The 20,207-nt window shown below is 53.7% G+C and overlaps 1 protein-coding gene across 8 annotated transcripts in view; it reads right to left on the reverse strand.

Moving 5' to 3' along the window:
- SAMD11 (sterile alpha motif domain containing 11) overlaps positions 1-20,207 on the reverse strand; it is a 124,739-nt gene that overhangs the window by 5,981 nt on the left and 98,551 nt on the right. For all 8 annotated transcript variants that reach the window (XM_030018579.2, XM_030018580.2, XM_041124635.1 and 5 more), the window contains 5 exons: positions 20,002-20,152; positions 10,779-10,894; positions 10,325-10,403; positions 9,346-10,049; positions 1,834-1,958 (listed from right to left, as the gene is read on the reverse strand). In XM_030018579.2, the coding sequence (XP_029874439.2) occupies positions 1,834-1,958; positions 9,346-10,049; positions 10,325-10,403; positions 10,779-10,894; positions 20,002-20,152 (1,175 nt within the window). The remainder of the gene's footprint in view (positions 1-1,833; positions 1,959-9,345; positions 10,050-10,324; positions 10,404-10,778; positions 10,895-20,001; positions 20,153-20,207) is intronic.

The following is a 20,207-nucleotide window of genomic DNA, read 5'->3' on the forward strand; positions in this document are numbered from 1 at the left end:
AACCCAGCTCCTAAATTCCGCTCTACGCACGCAGACCTGCTGCTTCTCGCTCCCATAAACACCCATCCGTCCACCATCTTTTTTTAACCAGTGTCCTTTCCCTCCCTCTCTCCATAATCAGACACTGACCCTTCTTCTCTTCCACACACTCAGTCACCCTGCTCCTCTCCCAAGCGCAACCCAAACCTCTGTCATTTTTCTTGGGGAACGGTACACGTACCCCATCTCCGTAACAAGCATTCACTTTCCTAAATACCGCCTGTCGCATGCATGCACAGCTGTTTGCTCCAAAGAAGCACTGGTTTTCCAGGTGGTTTTAACAAAGCATGTTGTGATGGGATTATCACGGTTAGGGGACAACAAAGTACAGACTTGAGATCGAAAGCACATTATCCTGTTACCTGAGCAAGAAGGGGGAGGCGTGGGGCAATTCCAGGTTTCCACTTCCCCATCCCCTCTGGAGGGATGCAAAAGCACGCACCTCTCCCCGCGGCACACTGCCAAATCAGCATAACCTAAAGGGAATCACTTCCCGAGAGCCAGATACGCACGCTGCTCTCCTGACAGGCGGTCCCAGCAGAAGGAGGGGTGCTGAGCTTTACCTTTAGCTTTTTAACATGGCTGGGGGTGGGCATAAGTTCTGGGAGAGGACGCTTGCCTACCACAACTAACAGAGGGAGAGACAGCAAGGGCCAAAGAGGGGGGAGGCGGCAGATTTTTAGAAAGCGGATTTCAGCCAGCCTGGATGGCAAAGCGCAGCTTTGCGCTCCTTTGCTGTCAGTCAGGGCAGCTCCTCTCTTGAAGTGGCACGTCCGGAAAGTTCGACTCCTGCTCTCCTTCCTCCCCTTCAAGACCTGTTCTCAGCCTAGGATGTCTCTCTGCTGAAAGGCTGGATTGTCCTGAACTTTGGCCCTTTGCCTCTCTATCTCTGCTACTCTCAGTCCCTCCCTTCTAAGCACACTATATCCTCTTCACAAGGCCGTCCCAGACAGCTCAGGAATCTGTGCCTTCGCAGTTGGTGCATTCTCTCAATGGGGCATTTATAATGGACTCGAGCAGATGCAGAACCAAAAAACACAGGGTTGCTTTTTGTATTGCACCTCATGATCTCACACTGAGCAGGCTTTATGAAGCCCCCGTTACTGATGGACGTTTCAACTCTGCTGTAACGAGCTTGAAAATCACAGTCGCCATCACTCTACAGTGTAAACACAGAAGTTACTTTGACGCTTGTGCGGGCAGGGTGTCTCGCAACCCCACTCTGTCCCCTAAATACTCTGGGCGCAGCAAGAGAACGCAGCACCTTCTGCCAGGTTGGCTGGTACACCGAGCTGCCCACCCCCATCCCGGGGACTACCTGACAGCCCACCCCTCAGTGCAGCCGCTCCACACAAAGCCACCGCTGTGGTCAGCCCCGCGATAGAGCACAGGGCAGCTTCTAAAAGCATGAGCTGGACAGCGCGAGAGAAGCGACGCTAAGCCACTAATCACGATCAACCCTGCAACTCAGATGCTCGCTCCTAACCTCGCCCCTACTCCCATCCTCTCCCACTGTACTCTCCTTATTGCTCTCCATGTGCAAGCCCCATCGCACACCTTCTCGGCGTCTTCACTGGCACCAAGTAGCTACTTAACAATCCACTAGTAAAAAAAAAAAAAAAAAAAAAAACCAAACATATCAAAGAGCTTCAGGCCCTGCACGGCTCTGACATATACCTTCTAGGAGGGACAGTGCAAGTAAAATAGGCACAGAGGGGAGGGAGAGAGAGAATCGGGACCTGCAGGGAGGACGTTCCTCCCGTGATGATCTTGAGGCCGTTAAAAGAGATTTACCTGAGTGTACTCGGTGCAGCCAGACAAGTTGGACACAAAGCTGCATACGTCCTCCACCGTCCATTTGCTGATGTCTTCTAGCGCAGGGCTTTCCTCACCATCCAGAAACAGACCTCCCATGGTGCCTGGATTGTTTGGAGTTAGGGGGGGTAGGAAGGAGGGGAGGAGAAAGAAACATAAATCATTAAAATCCCACATGGACAACAACTAGACTGCAATCTGAATATTTTTCTCTAGCCACACATTCATCTTTAATGACCTGTCAATTAAAGCATTGGGCAGGGTCAATTCATAGGCCTCTTCCTCCTGGAGGTCCCCTGCTTAGAAAGGGGGGCAGGGGAAAGGAAAAATCCTGGCTAATGCATTTCATGTGTTTAATGTTCTTCAGCTGCGGGGAAGAAATGGGGGGAGGGGAGAGAAAAGAAAAAACCCTGAAGGAGTGTTTCTCCACACGCACCGCAAAGCGGAAAACTCTGACTGCCCTGTGGGTTTCTTTCCCCCAACCCTTCTCCTGGCTACGTGCTCCGAATGATAACAGGCCCCGGCACCTCTCCCTGGTGGCCCACTGCCTTGCCCGGAGTGTGAATCACTGGAGAACGAACGTCTTGCTCTTTCAAAGCCTTCGTTTTCAATCCACCCCAGCTCCCGAAATATCCATCGGATCCGTCTGCCCCAACGCAGCCGCTGCCTCAGAGTACACCGCCCTCCGCTCCGCCACCGCAGGAGCCGGGCATCTCTCCTGGCCGAGCATCTGACGGGTGACGGGATGACCCCTGCCAGCCCCCGCGACACTCTGAAGACAGCACAGCTCAGTTCAAGCCGATATGTCAATTCTCCGAAACGCAACAGCGGTTCAGGTCCCAGCCCTGTCAGCAGAGACGAAGGTGATGGGTTCCAAAAGGGTGGAAGAGAGCCCCCCTGCCGCCCTGCATCGCCAGTGCCTGACAGCACGGGACGTGCACGCGGGGAGAAAACCGGGCTGGAGCCGAGAGAGGAGCTGGAGGAGAGGCACAGAGAATAAGAAAAGGCGAGAGAAACACCAGCCAGGTAACTCTTACCTACTTGTAGCACGTAAAAGGGAAAAACACAGAAACAAGTAATGAAGAAACCTAGTTCCAGAAAACACCACTTCAGGGTGAGGGTGGGGGGGAAGGCATTATCAACCTGCGGAACTCACTGCTGCATGATATCATCTAGACCGAGAGATCAAGAGGACATTTACAGGCATGTGAGCATCCATGATTACGGTGGGTAGAGAAAGCATTTACGAGGGGTATAAACTGTTATGCTTCAGGGCACGAAGCAAGAAATTACCAGAAAAAAATACTTCTCCCGAGGGTCTATCACGACAAAACTATCTGTCCTGTAGGCTGAAGGTTTTTCCCCAGGCATTTGATCAGCACCATGGACGTAACCCCTTGCTGCGACTCCTTCGCTCCTGTCCGCAGCAGGTCGGATAGCACTTCTGCAACTACTGACAAGATAAAGCGGGATGCAAGAAAATCGTGGTGGGGAGCACAAGCCCGGAGAAGGAGGAGCGGCTGGTTCCCTGGGGGAACGCACCAGGTCAGAGGCAAGAGGCGCAGAAAGAGCAAACAGCAAAGCCGCACGCTGAGCCTCCACTAGCTAGTTGGCAAAGCCACCGGCACAGTCCAAGGTAACAGGAAAAGGACAGGATTTACAGAGGAAGTTATAATGCCAATAAGATGCTTTTAAAACAGCAGCAGTCTGCACAAGAAGCAGTCAGACGCTATGTAATCATTTCCACTACATTTCCGCTCCCAACTTCCCGCTTCCCTTCCCAGCCTCGCCCTCCGCACCGTTCCCGTAGCTGCACCACCACTTCCCCTCCCGCCGTGCCGCCTCCTCTCGGGGAAGGAGACAGCAACGTCTGCTTCAACCAAAACCGCAGCCCGCACCCGCCCGCGCAGCACCGGGTAGTCGACGCACGTCTCCTAGCGCGGCGATCGTCCGAGGACCGCCAGCCTCCGCTCCCAAACGCCCCGCAGCGAACGGGGATGAGTCCGCATCTCTCCTTACGCGCGCGGGCCAGTGCAAACGGACAGGCGCCAATCCCCGGTGCCAGAACGTCTTGGCTGGAGAGACGGGAGCCCTCCAAGGCCTGCTGCCTCTGCCGGCTCTACCTGTCCCTCTGGAGCGGGGACAGGACTGTCCCTCTCTCTCTCTCTTTCCCCGTGCCTCGGGGATTCTGGCACGTCTTTGAAGGCCTCCTCGCCAGCGCTTCTCACCAGCCCGGGACCCTCGGGGCGCTCGCTGTGGGCAACAACCGGACTTTTCACGCCTCCTGCACATCCGTAATCTCTACCACAGTCTTCTTGCAGGCACGGGGCCCTCTCCCCTCCAGCCTAAGTACCAGGCTTGCAACACGCTCCGCTTGCCGCTCCCCGGGACGGCTCTGCCTGGAAGTGCCGTGCCGAGCGTGGAGAGCTCGTTTCCCCCCGCCTCGCCAGCCCGTGCCCCGCTGGAGGCCAGGCAGCTCCTCACTCTCTTCACACCCCTTCTTTTTCCAGCTAGAAAAAGCTTCAAATACTTTTGTGCGTCTGATAGCAGCTGCAGAGAAAACGACCGGCTTTCCTGCGAGCTAGGCGCCTGTCAGCACAGGAGGTGGAGGCAGAGGCCGCTGCCAAAGAGCCAGCGAGCGCTTCCCTTCCCCTCACCACCGCCAGCTACCAGACAGACAGACAGATGGACACGAGCCCTCATTCTCATTCCTATTGCATTCCATTTTCCAGGAGACAAACTCACAGCTGCTTATGTTAAATTTCACAAAACACTCCAATGGCTGAGGGCTTCCCCCCCCCCTTTTTTTTTTTTTTTTTTTGCTATTTCGGGGGGGGGTTTTTCTTTCTCAGGGTGGGGGGTAATTCCCTTTCTCCACTTTGGAAGAGTGGCTGCAGCTTGGTAAATAGAGGAAGCGAAACTGAACTCAATTATTCCAGGCACAGTCAATGCTCGGGCGAGACACCTCCATCTGCAGCCAGAGCAAGCGTCTCTGAGGGGATCTGACTGTAACAGCCAACTGCTTTAAAATTAGGTACTTCCTTATTCCAAAAGCAAGCCAAGGATTGAATTGCAGCAACACAGCGCTTGGGAATGAATTCTCCAGTCACCAGCCAGCCAGACCCATCCTCAGGGTATAACCTCAGCCTGCACGGAGAGAGGCTGGTCAGTCCCCGCCAGTCACGCACACTTTGCCAGGTCCCCACCAGCGGAGGGGAGAGATTTAGCCCAGATGCTGCATTCCCACCTAGCAGGGACGAGGGGAAAGGCGTTAAGGCTTCCCTACGGTCCCTCTCCTGCACACGTGCTGGCAATCCTGGAACCGCACCGAACGCGAGATCATTTGCAGGGTTACCGACATCGCCAGCAGAGCTGGGCTAGCAACTGCTTCTCCTACAGAAGCCTCTCTCCTCTGTGGTTTTCTTTCCTTTGTCTCTTCGTGCCCCCAGAAGAAAGGAAGGGAGAGGTCAAGACGCACACAGATGCGCACAGTAAGCCTGCTGTGTCCAAGTCTGAGGGCAAGACAGGCCCGCTGTATGGGAACAAGAAATATTTTCCACGTACCCACACACAGAGAAATCTAATACGGCCAAAATATTTATCTCGGAGAGTTTGTTTTCCCTTCCCATTTATACCAGGGAAACAGGGACTGACTGGTGGAAATATTCTTGGGAGGGGGAAGGTAAATACCAATACTTCGGGTTCTGGCCTATTAGCAATTTCTGTGCCACAAAACTTAAAAGCTAGAGGGTGGAAACCTATTTCCACTGAAGTTAGAGGCAAAACACCCCGTTGCCTGCAGAAAAGCCCAAAATCTCACGGTGCCTGCAGAAGACCTCAGCCCTAGTAGCTCCAAAGACTCAGTCACCATTCTGTGTACTCAGCACCCCTGAAGTCAGGGTCGCGGAGCCTGGTGTTCAGGTGTGTCCCCCCTCGCCCTTTTGCTCCCACCTCAGCTCTGTCACCGGTCTGAAGTCACCAGACGCAGGACTAACCCCAGGACGGACTTCTGCAGGACGACACTGGTCCCTCTGGCCTCGGCGCGTATCTAATTTGCAACTAGCACAGGACCGGCCCTCAGCACACTGCGTCCAGTGACTGGCCCTTTCTAATTTTACAGTCCCTGGAGCAGAAGGGCTCCTGTCCTTCCTCCCATCGCTCCTCAGGAAGATACCGCACCGTCTGCTCCGTCTCTGTGCATGGCTGCACCCACTCACCACTGCTCTGGCAGTTTAGGGAATGATAACAAATAGGTGCCAAGTGGCTAGAAGGGACGCACCTTCTATTATAATAATGACATGTCACTGGATCCTGCTGGACTGCGAGGATGCATAAAGGGCAGCATCTATTCCCTGCCAGGCCTCCTCTGTCTTGCTCTATGATAAATGATGGTCCGAGAGACTGGTAATGGATTACAGAGCATTTCACCAGATGGGGCCCAGCGTGTAGAGACTGAAAAGAATCCATCGTCCCAGGCCAGCGTCTTGTAGACAGGTGTCCACGTAAAAGCCCTCACCACCCATGCCGCAATCCATTTATAATTTCCCTCCCTCCTCCTGATATCCAGCTGCTTCAGAAGAGAAGCCAAAGGCTGAACAGGTCAGGGAGAGCAACCCCTCTGGCCATCCCAGTAAGGGAAACCTCTGCTGCAAATCCAGCAGCCAGGCTGCAATGGGGCTCTCTCTGCTGCACGGAGACACGCGAGTTTTTGCTCCTGACACCGCAGGAGACAATTCAGGTGCCAACTGGCAGACCAGTGCACAAAGCAAACCCACTTGGAAGTCAGCCCACCTATGGGTTTAATCAGTTTTGCTCCCACTCTCCAACCCCTCTCCCATTTCTCCCTGTCCATGCCCCCCCGCCTTCCCGCGCACCGGAGAGGGCTCGGGTCACGGAGCGGCACTGGAAGGCTTGCGTTAATTGCTCTCCAGACTACAGATCGATAGAAGGATTTTAGCCTCCTGCACACTCCATCCTTCACCTTTTCCAAAGGACGGGGCTGGAGGAGGGCGGTGGGAGGAGGAGGGGAGCAAGGCTGCTGAAACCTTGACGAGATGAGGTCATCGAGCAGCCGCCAGAACCCCAGAAGGCAGCTCAGGGAATCGACCCAGCTCTGGCTGCCTCATCGATATTCTTCCCAGTAGGGACAGAAAACAGCTCTCTGCCTCCAAAGGAGGAGCCTCTCCCCTTGCTGGAAGACCAGAGGAATGGCCTGAAACTCAGTGGTCATTTTCAGCCAGCCACTTCTCTCCTCTCCTCCCTCTGGCTCTTCCTTTCAGCCTGCCACGTTACCTGCCTTGTTTAGGTGGTTACTTTACAATAGCAGCCTCCAGTGTACAGCACAACGTCGTGACCAGCCAGGCCAGAAGAGCAGTCCTTGTGCAAAAAAGGATTACAGAAATTATCTGGCACCGGGGGAGAGGTGGGTGCAGTTCCGTCTGCCTGTCTTCAGGTGGTTTGCGTTCCCCGAGGGCCAAAGTAACACATTTTTCATTGACACACGTTACCCCAGCACACCCCACGATCCCCGCAGCATTTGGATCAATATAGCCCTCAATATTTCAGTTGCTGAACTCCCAGCTCCCCTATCGACCTGCTGTGCTGCATCGAACAAGATGCCCCATCTTCCCAAGGCTGTTTCAGGTGAGAGCTTTCGCTATGCAGTTGTACAGTGCCTAGCACAACCGGGTCGGTGCTGCTGTCCCACAAACGGGCAATATGAACAGCCGCGACAACGTGTGAAGCTAGCCGAAAGCAAAAGAGCCCTCAGGAAAAGACCTACAGCCCTGGAACAGGCTCCACAAATCAGAAGTGCCTGAAAACCGGGCAGTGAAACACAGCCCTGATCTTTGCCGAGGCCTCAAGACACGATCGTGATATAAATTTGAAGTGATAATAATAAATGGCCTATTACAGTAACTCGCACATTGCTGGGGGAGGGAGGAAACCCATCTACAATCCAGGCCTCCCTGCAGAGCCTCACACAAGCGAAGAGCACCACAGAGCCGTGCGTTTCCCTTTTTAATGGCCAGGAGAAAAAGGCTCCTGCAAGGAAGCCTCAGCAGCCCAAGGCAGCAGGAATATTTATCATGTTGGCCACCTGCCTGTCATAGAAAAATCGCTTCCTCCTTCCTGGTTGGAAGGCAGCTCTAATGAGTGATGGGCAGCCGCGTTCACAACCGCAGCAGCTCTTTGCATAGAAAACAGGCAGCCTCGGCGACCCACATGCCATGCCCCCCCTTTCTCCCTCCGCCGTGTGGCAGGAGGTCCTACCTCCTGCTAATTGCTCAGCCAAGTAATTAGCTGAGGCAGGTTTTGGCTCTTGGCTAGGCTAGCGGGGCTGCTGCCCTGCTCTGCCCACAGGAGACCCCCGGGCAGAGCAGCTACCAGGGTTTGAAACCCCACTTTGTACCCCCTGTACTTGCTGCTCCCTTCTGGCTCCAGCTGTACCTGCCTTTGCTGCCCAAGGGACTGCGCCGCTGGGGACCACAGAGCTGGCAATGACTTCCCTGCCTGCCTGTCCCATCCAACAGGCACCAATCCAGCTATACCAGTGCCTGTGAGACTGAGAAATACACTACAGGCAGAGGAAAGAGCACATCTACCTCTGCCCTGGAAAAGGAGCACAGCAGCGGTAACTGACACCTCCAAGGGCACGGGGCAGCCAAGACGTGTAAGTCACTGCTGGAGAACTCTTTGACACCCCATCCCAAAGGTGTTGTCTCACATGCTACTCTGGAAATGTCCCAGATCTGACACTCAGCAGGGAGGAAAATGCTGCAGCCTTAATCCTTCTTTTCCCTCGCCTCAAACCATGGCAATGCACAGCGGGAGAACCAAGCACGTGGGAACCAGCCAGCCACCCTCCAAGCCCTGCACATCCCCAGCGCGCCTCTCCCTGCAGAACAGCCCCAGCCTCGCTACCAGCCTGCAGCCTCTGCCCACGCAGGACAGATCCAAGTCACCCTGGGAAGCTCTCCTTCCACTCCTTTGTCCTGCTGTATCCAACCGGTCCCCGCTCCCTGGAAATCTCATGAACGCAGCCCAACAGCCTTCACAGCCTTTCAGGCTACCCTTCCAGATACAATACATCTGGCCCTTTATTTTGTACGGCAGCACCTTGCAGCCATTCATCATTTTTGTTGCCTCTCCCTGAAGCCCCCTCTAGTTTACTGGCATCTGTCCTGAAACATGGCTTCCAAAGAAGGCCCAAGCAATTGCAAGATCCCTTAGTCCACCATACTGCGATCTCCCTTCTCCCGTGCCTGGGACTCACTTTGTCCCTGCTGGCCCTCTTTATGACCCTTAACTTCCTTCATTGCAAATGGAGTCCTTTATACTAATTAAAAGACGACGCTCGGTTCCCTACAGAGAAAAAAGAACCACAACCACACTACAGAACAGGAGGGGGGAAGAGTCCCGCTCTCAGCACACTGCAAAACATGTCACTGCTCCAGCCCGTAACTCAGCGACGGGCCCTCGCGCACTCACCTGCATGGAAGTACGGGCTCATCGTGTAAGGGAATCCGAAGGGCAGCGGCTGAGGTGGTGGGATGGAGGCTGGCGGGAGATATTTCACCTCATTTTTGTTGATGCCTGGGCCAAGCAAATGGCTGGGGGACTCGGCGCTCGAAGAGCTGCAGGGGGCATTTTGACTGGCAGCCGCTTCACCCAGCTCCTTGGCCCCTTCACAGACTTTGCCTGTCTCTTTGCACTCCTTAAGCTCAGCCGCCGAGCTGCTGCTCTCAGCCTTCAGGCTCTCCGGCTTCTCGTCGCTCACATCCGCGTCGCTCTCAGAGTCCTTCATCTCCTCGTCGTTACAGTCTGGTGCCCCATCCCGCGCCCGGGGCTCTGCCACCTCCTTGGCCTCGCTCAGCCCCTGCGGCTCAGCGCGGTGGTGTGCCGATTTTCGGCTGCCCCGCCGGGGCTGCTCCTTGGGCGGCGTGGCGCTGCTGGGGACGCTGGGGTTGAGGGACAGCAGGGGAGTGTTGTTGTGTCGCAGCACCAGCATGGCGTTCCTCCGGGAGAGCTCTTCCCGCAGCGGGTGGCCCTCGGGGATGTCGTGCACGTTACGCAGGGCCGGGTGGTCTGGGGGCAAGCCGGGATGCAGGCTCAGGGGGTCACCAGCCAGTAGCCTTTGCCTGTGGAGGTTCTCCAGCTCTTTCTGGCGGATGATCTCAGCCGACATCTCCAACCTAAATCGGGAGAGGCAGAGAGGGAGCGTCGGTGGTGGGGAGGAGGGAACTGTGAGCAACTTGCTAACCCCCAGCCGTTGCGGAACCAGAGCTTGCAGGATCAAGGTGTCGCCTCCACACCCCCACGCTGTTTCCGTCGGTCTCACTTGGACACCGCTCCTTTGCCTGCGCGCAACTCATCCGACACGGCACCCCGCATTACTCTGCCTGCTGCCAGGAAAGGGAAGGAAAAATCCAACCCGAGCCCAGGCAGGCTAGCCCTCTACACTCTTTACCTTGCCAGGTTTTGCTTTCGTAGCATCTCTTGCTGCCGCGCAAACATCTCTGCTTGTGCCGGCTGTAGGAACCCGTAACCTGGGGACAGGGAGAACAATACTGTGGGGTTATTAATCTCAGCATTGACTCTTTGCTAACTCAGGGCCAGCTCCCCAGAGGGCTAACGGAGCAGGAAAGGGCAGCTGAGAGCTGCCTTTCTGTTCTAGAGCCCATCTATTCCCTCGCTCCCAAGGCAGTGCAGTCTGCCGCTGAAACATGGGACCAGGGAGGCTGGCGGGGATTAACAGAGAGAGCAGCCAAGGCAACCTGCTCCTATCACTGCAAAACAAAGGTGAAGTCAGCACAACAGTACCAGGGAAACACAGAAAACGTGTCTGGGCTGTTTGGCTAAAGGACAGTTTGTCACTCGACCCGCTTCTCCCGGCTGACGTTAAGCACCTCTTAAGCACTCACCTGGTGTCTGGCACAGAGCCGAAGGCACCCCGAGAAAAGGAGGTCTCAAGTGGGGCCCCAGAGCAATATGGGGCGCATTCTGGGGTGAAAGCAGAGGCGGTGGGTGGGATATCTCCCTGCAGAAATCAGAAAATAAATACATGTTGAAAACCTAGAGGCTCCATCCACAGCGCCCAGAGGGCCCTGGCTCAGGAATAACATCCTTTCTGCAGATGACCTGCATTCTGTACCAGAGGCTGCTCTGAGATAGAAAGATGCCTGTTCACCCATACGTGAAACTTTTAAAAGGAGAGAGAAAAGACAAGAAGCAGAACCAGAAGAGGAAAAAAGCAGCCAGGACTCCATAGGTCCCTCATACTTCCCACCTTGATATGTTTGCTTCCACGGCCTTTCAGCTGGATTTTGGCTGCCCAGGGCTAGCAAAGGCAAGGCTGAAGGTGCTGCATCTGCCGGTCCCGTTAGCAAGCTTGGGTTTCTATCTCAACTACCTTACAACTGAAAAAGCATTCTATATTTTGGGAACTGGACAGTGGGTCTGGGAAGATCTGAAGGCATCACTGGCATGCCTTGCAAAAAAATCACTGTCCTAGCTGGGACAAGGGGATATCTTTAATTCTGGAGAGAAGAGCTGTAAGTCAGGCAGAGAAAAAACACAGAGAGAGGAGAGATGAGGAGCGGGATGTGAGCAGGAAGCGCCATGGAGTCGGTGGAAAGGAGTACTACTGGAGAAGGGGTGGGTGATGCTGGCCAGAACGGGTAGAGCACATGTAAGGTGGCAAGTAAGCTGGAAGAGGCAGCTTTGAGGGGTGGGGAAGAGGAAAACGCCTGGAAGCAAGGTAGGTAGCACTTGCTTGCTCGCAGGGAGGGGGCGGGGGGGAAAATGGCAGGAAGGGAATAAGAGCCAAGGTCTCTTCCATTAGTCAAATCTGCCCTGGGAGCCTGCAAGCAAATCTCTGCTTTCCGGCTGCACGTCTCTTAATTCCTTTTGATGGCCACTTACAACATTATTACCTTCACCAGGGCATCTAGAGGCAAAGCCAAGTGCTGTGCCGTTTATTTTCATTTTACAATATCTCCCTATAAAATCGGCTTCAGGAGAGACTGGAGGGCAAGAGAAAGGGAGCAAGAAGGTGCGTGTGACTTTGCAACAAACAGACCATACGCACAACCACGCTCCCCCTTTCAGTGGGGGGGATGATGTGCAAGCGTGGGATAACGTGAGAATCCCAGCCATCCATGTCCCCATCCCACACGGTTGGGGATGGATTGCCACCACGGCTCATGAAAAGCCAGACAAAGACTCTTTGGGGATGAGGTGGGCAAGGAGAGGATTCCTGTCCTTCCCCTAGATCTTCCCGGTGTAGTTTTATCCTCATTCTGCGCAACAGCCACCACAAAACACTGCCACACGCTGATCCACAGCGCAGAACGGGCCGAGACTCCCCTCCGAAATTCCTCCTTCTCCCTACCCCTTGTCCACCTGCCTGTCTCTGCCTCCACCCTTCCCGTCTGCCTCTACTCCCCTTCTCCCCTTCCCCTGGCTGCCTCCGTCTCTCCTTCCCTCCTCCTTCCTCCCCTAGCTCTCCTCTAAACTAATTGCACAGCTCGCTGTGTCTGGAGGAGAGCCACAGATCGATCCGTCGCTGTTGAAATGTTAATGCTAATCGTATAACCGCTCCGCCAGCACCTCGCACTTCAGTGGCAGCTCCAATTAATCTCAGGTAACGCAGCGCGTGACCTTCGGCTCAGAGCTGGGGCAGCAGCCAAGCGATGCTTATGTAATTACACCATGAAGTGTGTAATCACCTGCCCTAATCCCCGAGGCCTCACAATTAGCCGAGGCCTCGGTCGCTGGGCTGCCAAGTGCTTTGCCACCCCGGACAGCCTGCAGATGAATAACGGACAATTAAAGCGGCATGACGGGGGCTAGGAGGTGTCCGTTCGATCGTAATTAGCTGTAATCATGGGGAGACGAGCCTGGCAGACGTGCTGTTCGTTTTATAAGAAGCAATTTAGGAAATCAAGTCGCTTTTAACCATTCCATGGCCAGGCAAGCAGTGGCCGTGCCCTCCCTGCCTTTTATAGAGGCAGAAAAGGGGATCCTGTAGGAGAGAGAACAATGCAGAGAAGCCCCAGGTGCAGGCTGCACACAGAGAGTTCAGAAGGAAACGCTAAAAACAAAGAGAGCTTCTTGATTTTAGCCAAGAAGAGATAATCTGTGCCCAGGAAGCATACCGTTTGATGGGGATCAGGACCTGCCACTGGAAAATAAAAGGTTCTCTCTTTGGTGGCAGCCCAATGTTAATCAGAGGCTATTTTTATGCTTTAATGTTGCACTCCAGCGGCTAACTTTGATCCCTAAGGAATTCACATCTGCTCGAGACCCTGCAGTTCATTCCCTCTGTCCTCTCATCGGCTCCGTGTAGCTCTCCTGCCTTTTGGGGCCAGGGATCAGCTCGTACTTTGGACTGGCCAGCGAGCGGTGTCCTGGCTGAGGAAGGGAGGATGGCGGGACAAAGCAATCGCTGTGGGACGTGATCACGCCGCCACGCAGACGGCTGAGCACAGCAGCCTGCAGCGGCTCAGAAGGAGCTGGAAGTAGTTGCAAGAGGGGCCGCAAGAAACGCATCAGGAGCAACTTCGAACGTGAGAGGTCAGTCGCTGCTTATGTTACACGCACGACGCATGCTGGGGATGAGTCCAAAGGTTTAGAAAAATCAGGGAGACACATTTACACTTGCTGTCATCATGCCTGCCTGACACAGCAGACCACACGGAGACCCCGGAGTTGTTCTCTCAGCAACGCTGGAGCTCTCCACCAACCACGCGCGTAGGGCAAAGCTGCTGGGTGAGGCCAGATAAACAAGACCAGCCAAAGGTCCCGCGACCGGCCCTGTTACACCCAAGGAGTACGTAGCCTGAAGTCAGAGAGGAGGCTGCATGCGGCCAAACAAGAAGGAGTCATTGCACCTCTCCTGCCACCCCCCCAAGGGCTCAGCATCAGTCCGAAGCAGAAGATAACTTCAAAGGAAAGCAGGTATGCTCATAAATATTCAGGGGACGAGGGACTCTTCTCCCTGCAGGTAGACTGATGCTCCCTAGCTCATGCTGCAGAGCCCCCGAGGAGCAGTGCTTCACACTGCCTGCCTTACCACAAAGGGCAGATGCTTTCCGCCGTCCCACAAGCCCAGCCTCCTGGCAGTCCAGGCGGGGAACCTGTTGGAGCCTGCCACTGCTCCCTTCCAGCCCATCTGCCTGATCCTTGGCACGGAAACCTGGCACACGAGGGAGGGAGTACGACCAGGTCGTGTCCTGGCACAGAGCTGGGAAGCCCTCCCAGGCTGCCTGGTACAGATACAGCCAATTACTTCCAAGCAAGCTTGGAAATGAACTGGCAACCCCGGAGTAAAAAGTCCCAGAGACCCTAACAAAGACTACCGTGCTTTTAGGCAGACGTGCACCAAAACACAAATCCTTGCATCCTTTCTCAGGTACATACCAGCCTTCAAGCCCCCATTAATTTCCTGCCTCCTTTTCTTCCATCTCCAGGTAAGGGCTGAATTACAGTCCCATACTCTGAGAATGTGAATTTAGCCCTTGGCAATTACATCTGATAAGCCTCGTCCTTACCTTGCAGAGAGCAATTCTGTGTTACTGCATATTCCTCCCCTCACCCCCCTTTTTTTTTTTCCCTAATATGCCAGCTGGAGGCTTGTGAGCAGGGTATTAGGGGATTTGCACTGCATGCTGCTAAATTTGATATGTCCTTTAACAGGAGACAAATGGTTCACAAGGCTTAAAAAGTATCGACTTTTCTTTAACAATAAGCACTAATGGCCTTCAAATAATCAATATTTAAAGTCATTATGGGGTTACACATTATACTGTTAAAACCAAGCCTTTCACTTTAACCCCATCATATCCTCCCAAGCCCAGAGCAGCGCTCCCCCCTGACTCACTCCAAGCTTAAAAGGAAGGCTCGGAGCACAGGCTGTGACTGGAGATGTGAGAGGGTCAGGAAATGCAGATTGAAACCGGCAAGGCATGGAAATAAATTTAGAACGGATGGAAGAGGGGGGGTGAAAAAAAGAATGCATGAAAGCTCTGCTTTCTTCTGCTTTGCATTTGATAGGAAGAGACACTTTAAACCTGAGGTAATAGGCAAGCAGCACACAGCTCCTTGCTGGTTCGCCATCCGCAGACACCGTCTGTGCCAGGAAGGGAAAATAAATAAAATGAAAGGGCTTTCTAAAAATGGTGTTTGGGATTTCCAGGCAGAAAGAGACATGTTGCTGCCCTAGAAGGGCAGCGCCAGTACAAGGCCTGGACACAGAGGGGGTCTGGTTTATGCTGCCAGGGGAAATCACTCCCTCAAAATCCAAACTGGTGCTAAAATCAAATTAGTTAAATCAGGTCAAGCTCTTTGGCCTTTGCTCTGCATAACATTCAGCCAGCTGGGATCTGGTGAGGAATCCTCCCAGTGCAACTATCAGAGGAAGAGGGATACAGCATTCAGAGCAGAGAGGGCGATGCGAGGCTGGGGTAGGTAAGAGTACGAGACAGAACGTGCCCAAGGTGCACAGGAGTGAAAAGGAAAGCCTCTGCGACGCAGGGGGGAGGAATTAGGTGGTGAAAGAAAAAACAGTAGCAACAGCAGATGGGAAGAACGCAATCCAAAAATCCTTGCTGGGTATTTCAGGCACATCTTTGCACAGAGAAAGGCCTCTGGCTGATGCACAATGTTTGTCAGCTTTCTGCAACAGAAGGGCAACGAGTGCATCTTTGAGACTCCGCGGCTCCCGCTCCCAGAACACTCTAGCCAAAGGGCTCGGCTTCCCAGGACCCCAGCAGATCAGGATGCTGATGACACCTCACACAGGCAGTATTTCTTGCTCCTTGGCATTCCTCCTGCCTTCACCCCATAATTGCCTGCGGTCCTAGAAAATGAATTGTGTCCCTAATGCTTCTTATAGACAGTACCAGAGATGGCCAAATGCTATTACCAAAGTACCTGCCTCAACACTTGCCCTTTCTCTGACTATAATCTGCCTTCTCCCCCTCCTGTGAGAGAGGGGCAGGTTCTCCCACACAGACGCCCTGCCATATACCGCACGCATGTGAACAAGCTCTTAGCAACTCGTAACACAGAACTGGTGCATCCTATTTAGCCAACAAGCTTCACCAGACTGATCACACCGTTAAGCAGCGTGTCCAGCCTCGTCTGAGCACCCGTGCAATGCCTTCCGTTTGCAGGGTATAAAAGTTTTTCCTTAAAGTGGGGGGGAATGCAAGCATTCCCTAGGCTTCACACACACTAGCCTGCTCTGTGAGAAGCAGCCTGCTCGGTTCAGGAGTACTATCAGGAGCGAGTTCTGCAGCATGTACCAGGAGATGAGCACCTTGGGTAAGAACATGCCAGGCTAAACGAACGACCCCAGCAAAACCAAGTACACTGCCAACAAATTTTGGAGACAAGATCCAAGGAGTAGGATCCAAGCGACTCTGCATCTCTGCAGGGCACAGCCACCTGCCGCTTTTGCAGGAGACACAGCAGTTTGGAGATGGGAAGTACTCCAGGCTGGAGTAGTTACAATGACACCTTCTAGTTGTACCCTTTCCTCTTCCAAGTCTTTTTATAACACTGAACTCAAGCATCTTTCCAAACAAACCACCAGGTCCTGGCGCTCTATAATCCAAGTCTGAATCAATCTAGAGAAGGATCTAGGAAACCAAAACCATGAAACCAAATGGATTCTCAAGCCTGCAGCCTACGTCTACTTTTGGCAAGACATACCACTTTTACTAACTCTTTTCAACAGATGAGGAAGCTGGAGCAAAGAGGTGAAGGGACCACTGCTCCGCTAAAAGGACCTTGGAACCTGGTCCAAGAAAATCCATATTCAGGGTGTCTGTGTGCACACATGTGTGTATTATCCCCTTCAGAGCCAGTACCCACCTGCCTGCCTTGTGGTTAGTATCATTAAACATACCAGCCTGTTTCTGACCAGCAAAGATGTATGCTAACTAGTTGACAAATGTCTGAACATACCTATCTTCCCAAGTGTTCCCTAGCTCAGACTCATCACCCACCTCTTCACGCCTGAGAACTGGAAAACTGTATATATAACTCCCACTAGCAGGCAAAGGTCTCTGCATTCCTGTCTTTGCAAAAACAGCAGCACTGCCCTGATAAATAAAACTGGGTCACCAGTATGGGTTTTTCCCCCTTGCTTTGCCAGGCTTAATGGCTGAAGTCTGGGGTGGCTAATTATTCTTGCCCACAAAGCTGCTGCACTTGAGAGCTGACCTGATCCCCACAGATCTCCCGACAGGAAGCTGAAATGGAATTTTAACACCATGCCAAACAGTTCACATCCCCCTGCATCATGCATTATTACTTCTGCTCCTGGGAAAGGAGATGCCGTAAATCTACCTACAGTTTGCCCATGTACGTGAGCCAGCTTTCTCCATTGCCTTCTCCTCTGTCAGTGCCTACCTGAACCTTTTAAAATTTCTATACCTTTATTATGAAGGTGCACAGAGGCTGCTTTGATTTACCCTGTTGACAAAGACCGTGGCAGCCAAGTACAAAACCCAAGGCTAACAGCAACAGGGAGAACGGAAGGGAGAAATTAACCCATACAGTGCTTTACTGCTTTACAATACATGGCCACCGCTTCTCCTGGCATACCTAAAAATGTCTGCGGTGCTTTGGCAAAACAGCAAGAAACAGTTTGCACGTGACAGCTCCAACCAGGCCATTTCTGAGTGGGAGCAGAGTGATACATGCTGACCTTTAGTGACACTCAGGTGGCTGCAGACCTCTAAGGAGAAAATAACGATCGTGTGAACTAATGTCAAGCAGACTTACCAAGCCATGACTATGGGGCATAGTTGTAGCTTCCCTTTTCCCAGCAGGACTCCCCAGCTCTGCTAACCGAGGATTATCACACCTGAGAGCCTGGCCAAGGAGGCAGGCCACACAGGGCCATATCACACCCTCCTTGGGGGAGCAGATAGCTGCAGAAAAACCAGGCAGTCTGGTCTACCATGCCTTGGCACGGTGGAAGAAGGAAGCACGGGACGTGCCCAGCCAGGCCCACCATGGTGATGTTTCACGTGGTCTGTCTCAAAGCTCCTTGGAGAACTAGCACGCCCAGACATTTAGAGCAGGTCCTGTACGTACGGTCTGACACGGGAGCCGTGCGGGAAAACCAAACCGGAGCCGATAACGTGCTATGAGCCACGTTTGAGTCTGCAAACTCTTGGACAGAAACAAGGCTCCAGAGTACATAGCACAGAGAAAAAGACAGCTTCTTTGTTTCGTTCCCACCAACACAACCACAGGCTGGTCCTGCTTATAGGCAAATAACTAGACCTTTACAAGCAGGTGCAAATATCCTTGCTCCACGCAACATGCCACATTATACTGCTCTTTGAACCGAGGTGCTCAAAGGCCTTCTCAAACGTGAAGTGCAACCTGATTTCAAAATGAGAACCACTGTCACTGTGCAGCAGGGGAAACTGAGACACAGAGCGACTCCTGCAAACTCAATCCAAGGTCCCACAGGTATTTCTCTCAACATCAAAGGCAGGTTGTGCCCCTATGTGTTCCTTTCCCCCACCTCACCTCACCAGGATTTCCCTCTCACTGATGCCAATGCAACTCTTGGCAGGGCTACTTGGAGAACTGAATTGAGATGAGAAGTAGTGGTCTTCTCCAACCGTTAACTCCTGGCCTTCAGTCTCTGTCCCCTGACCTAGCAAGTAACCTCTCTCTCCCTCCCATAACTGGGGAGGAACACTGGCCCTAACTCCAGTCCTCTCCTTAAACTGCCAGATAACACCCTCTTCCCAAACGATTTAACACTTCTTGGCCTAGCCCAGCTCCAGTAGGTAGAACACCTGCCTGGCAGTGGCAAGTACCTCTGGATTTGATACATATCTAATTCATTTTCAATTTGCCCCTCCTACGTGCAGCACCTCCCCATAAGCAACCTCCACCCTTCCGTACGTGCCTTTTCAGCCAGGCCTCCGGCTGGCCTGGCACTTCTCCAGGCCACACATAGCTGGAAAAATTTTCCTGATGACTGGATGCACTGAAACTCGTCTATCTCTGCATTCCTCACAGGTCTGCCTACAATCCACATGGACTGGGCTGGATTTTATTACGTGGGTTAGCCAAAGTACACCCTGTAGGAGAAAGGTTTACCAGGTCTGCCCAGCCCCTACATATTGCAAACCCACTGGTCAGAAAGAAGGGAAAACAGACAGGATCTCCAAGACTATAAATGGGGGGGGGTGACTTTGAACTCAACACATACATATGCATGCTCTAGAACTAATATTGCAGCCTGCTGCCTGTCCCCACCCCAAGATGAAAGCCAAGAAAGTCTAGATACTAGACCCTTTCACGGTTTGAGCCGTGATACCCAAAGCCTTTGCATCCCCCTGGCTGCCAGGCCCTCTCCCGCCTCTGCTATCCTTGTCAAAAACGCACGCAGCTTTAATTTAATTTCCTTCTGAAGTTCTTGATTGCAGAGGGAATGGCTTATGGCACAGAGCAAGATAAATGAGCTAGAATTTCCTGGCGTGGGGGAGGGAAATCAGCTTTCCAGCACTCCTATCAGTGATAAAAGGCAAGCCATACCTCCTTCTTCCTTAAAAATGTCTTCTCTTTCTAGTCCATCCCCGAGCATTCATTCTCTCTGATTACCTAGGGATGCCGTAAAACGCAAACTCGACCGTCTTAACTTGCTCTGTGCCAAAGAACAGCTTAGAGTCTAGCATCTGCTCTGGAGATCCGAGGCAGGATTGGGATGGCTCCCACCAGCCAGCCAGTCTCCAACCTGGATGCGAACGTGCACAAGCACGAATCACCCCCGCTTTGCGTACGGACACCCCAGCGTGCGGCAGGCGCGCACGCAGAACCACGCTTTTGCACCTGCACGGCGCCCCAAGGGAGACGTTAACGCGTTACCGGGGCAAATCAAATCTGCCCGCCCCCGTGAGCATCGCTACCCTCGCCCAGGCGCACCCCCCTGCCCCGGACCCTTACGGCACCCAAGCACACACCTTTCCAGACCGCTTCTGAGGGTGCCCACCGGTCCGAGAGCCCCCCCCCCCCGCTCCCCGGCTGGAGCAAACCCCGCCCCGGGGCGTGGGTGAAGACACAGCCGGCCCTTCCCCGTCCCCGGCGGAGCCGCCCCCCCCCCCGCGGTACCTCTCGGGGAAGTGGGTGTCCCTGTGCTGGGGGAGGCCCTGCTTCCTCCGCTGGCTGGAAGAGTTGCTGGCCGAGGGGATGTGCGCTTCCATCGCGCCGGGGTTGCGCGCCGCTGCCGCCGCCGCCACCTCTTGCCGCGCCCGGAGGAGATCTGGGGAAGAGGGAAGGGATGAGCTGCCGCCCGGTACGGGCCCCGACTCCAACCC

This window comes from Aquila chrysaetos, chromosome 6 (genome assembly GCF_900496995.4).
Source record: "Aquila chrysaetos chrysaetos chromosome 6, bAquChr1.4, whole genome shotgun sequence".
In the NCBI taxonomy this organism is placed as follows: Eukaryota; Metazoa; Chordata; class Aves; order Accipitriformes; family Accipitridae; genus Aquila; species Aquila chrysaetos.